At 55.2% G+C, this 2,500-nt stretch overlaps 2 protein-coding genes across 2 annotated transcripts in view; one reads left to right on the plus strand and one right to left on the minus strand.

Moving 5' to 3' along the window:
• Window positions 1–442: 442 nt before the first annotated feature.
• EMH_0058440 (uncharacterized protein) lies at window positions 443–1,127 on the minus strand (the record flags this gene model as incomplete). The annotated part of the gene is made up of 2 exons (XM_038022476.1): window positions 443–473; window positions 643–1,127. 2 exons carry the CDS (start codon window positions 1,125–1,127, stop codon window positions 443–445), a joined length of 516 nt encoding a protein of 171 aa, XP_037878330.1.
• An 855-nt stretch (window positions 1,128–1,982) lies between these two features.
• The window catches only part of EMH_0058450 (uncharacterized protein), a gene marked incomplete at both ends in the record, with an annotated part of 579 nt that continues 61 nt past the window's right edge, over window positions 1,983–2,500 (plus strand). Inside the window, 2 exons of the mRNA XM_038022477.1 lie at window positions 1,983–2,030; window positions 2,175–2,500. The exon at window positions 2,175–2,500 is cut by the window's right edge and continues 61 nt beyond it. Coding sequence (XP_037878331.1) covers window positions 1,983–2,030; window positions 2,175–2,500 — 374 coding nt within the window. The remainder of the gene's footprint in view (window positions 2,031–2,174) is intronic.

Raw genomic sequence — 2,500 nt, forward strand, 5'->3', positions numbered from 1 at the left:
GCTGCTGCTGCTGCGGGGGGACTACCAGCAAACTGCCCTAGCCTTGCACTGCAGTGTCGATGCCTCTAAACCCTAAACCCTAAACCCTAAACCCTAAACCCTAAACCCTAGGCCTTGACCTCCATTCTTTGTCATATAAAGAGACAGCTGGACTATTGGATTTGTCTTTCCTTGCAAACCCTAAACCCTAAACCCTAAACCCTAAACCCTAAACCCTAAACCCTAAGCCCCTCAGCTCGAAACCCTAACCCGTAAACCCCTGAAGGTCAGTCACCCCTTTTGGGTACTTATAAATATATAGGGGCCCCTAATCGAGTGGTGGGGGCCCCCAGGGGGCCCCCAGGGCCCCACCGATACCGCGGGGGCCCCCAGGGGCCCCCCGATACCACGGGGGCCCCTGGCTGCATCTCTAGGGGCCCCCGCAGCCTCCGCTGCAGCAGGGTCAAGAGAAGGTCCCCATGAGCCGGCACTGCCTGTTAAACACAACAGCAGCAACACACGCAGCAGCAGCAGCAGCAGCAGCACTAGCAGCAACAACAGCGACAGCAAAAAACTGCATTAGCAGCAGCAGTATTGGCAGCAGCAACAGCAGCAGCAGCAGCAGCAGCAGCAGCAGAGGGTTCAAGGTTTAGGAGGATTTACCTCTCGCGTTGCTGCTGTCGCTGCTGCCGCAGCAGCACAAGTCCTGCTGCTGCTGCTACCAGCAGCCACGCCAGAGCAAACAGAAAGAAACCCTCGGGGTTGTCGGCAGCAGCAGCTGACACAGTTGCTGCTGCTGCTGCTGCTGCTGCTGCTGCTGCTTGTGGTGCTGCCACGGCTGCTGCTGCTGGGGCCAATGCCACATCGGGAACCGTCGCAGCTGCAAGTGTTGCTGCTGCTGCTGCTGCTGCAGGTAGAGGAGCTGCTGCTACAGGTGGTGCTGCTGCTGGGGGTACTGAAGAAGCTGCTGCCTCTGATGCTGCTGCTGCTGCTGGTATTGCTGTTGCTGCAGCAGCAGGGTCGCTTGCATCCCATGCCTCAACAGGAACATGATTTGCAGGTGTCGTTGCTGCTGCTGCTGCTGCTGCTGCTGCTGCTGCGGGGCCCTCAGGCCGTGCAGTTGGGGGGCCCCCGTCTGGCCCCGCCATTGGGCTCTTGGCGGGGCCCCTGGGGTGTATCGACACCCCAGCTTCACTACAGAAGCTGCAGGAGCTGCTGCTGCTGCTGCTGCTGTTGCTTCTGCTTTGGCTGTTGGGGGTTCGCTGCTAGTTGCTGCTGGAGCTGCTGCTGCCGAGGCTGCTGCCGCCACCGCTGCTGCTTGCTGCTGCTGCTGTTGCAGCCCAGTGTGCTGCTCTCTAAGCCTGCAATATAAACGCTTTATTCCTCATACAAAATATATTACCGTGTGCTGCTGCTGCTGCTGCTGCTGCTGCTGCAGCTGCATCGGCAGCAAACGCACACAGACAGCTGAGCTCAACCCTTTCCTATACGTGAAACCCAGGGGCTTCGGGTGTATAAATCATCTTCTCTATGCAGAATACTTCAGTTTAATAATTAAAAAAACAAAAAATATTATTCTTAACAATTATAATTCTTTAAAATAAAATATATTCTCCGCTTTATGGATATGCTCGATGCGGGCTGTGTCACTGCCAGCCCTATACAACACCCTGAGCTGGTCGCGGTACATACACCCCGAAACAGTTATAAACTAGGATTTTATTGTTTACTTTATTTTAAAAAAATAAAAAAAAATTTATATTGAAATATAAACACAACATGTACACCAAATTCACCTTTCGGTAGAGCCCAGCACTACCCAGGGGGGCCCCCCGTCGACAGGAGAGGGGCCCCCAACCCTGCTGCTGCAGAAAAAGAAAAAGGGTCGGTACCCCTTTATATTTATGCTGCAGCAAAACATTAAATTCATAGATTGTGTCTCAGGTTATTTCTGTATGTGTTCCTGCTGTTGCAGCAGCAGCAGCAGCTGCAGCAGCAGCCGCATGCTCGGCAGCAGCAGCAGCAGCAGCAGCTCGATGAACCCCGTCTGCGTCTGGGGCCTGGGTGTTGCTGCTGCTGCTGCAGCAGCAAGAGCAGCAGCAACATTGTTCGTTTTAAATTAATATTGATTTATCTATGAGGCCACAAGCCCTGCTGTTTGTGCTGCTGTTCTCGTTTTTGGGGTGTACCTGCAGCTCTCCCTTTGGTTCTGCTTCTTCTGCTCTCCTGCTGCAGCAGGGGGCCCCTCTGTCTCAGCAGCTTATCGAGAGGAGGAGCCTTCGGCCTCTTCACCGGCTTCTGCAGGGCCCGCTGCTGGCTGGTGGCAGCAGCAGCAGCAGCAGCCGCAGCAGCAGCAGCAGCAGCAGCACGAGCAGCAGCAGCTGCAGCAGCAGCAGCAGCAGCGGGGAACAGCGGATGCACAGAGGGCCACCGCTTGTGTCTTTTCTTTCTCCTCTATCAAGGCTACCAACAGCGCAACAAAGGGTATTTGCAGCAGCAGCAACGCCCTCCGCAGCAGCAG

This window comes from Eimeria mitis, genomic scaffold (genome assembly GCF_000499745.2).
Source record: "Eimeria mitis Houghton genomic scaffold, Emh_scaff2770, whole genome shotgun sequence".
Classification (NCBI taxonomy): Eukaryota; Apicomplexa; class Conoidasida; order Eucoccidiorida; family Eimeriidae; genus Eimeria; species Eimeria mitis.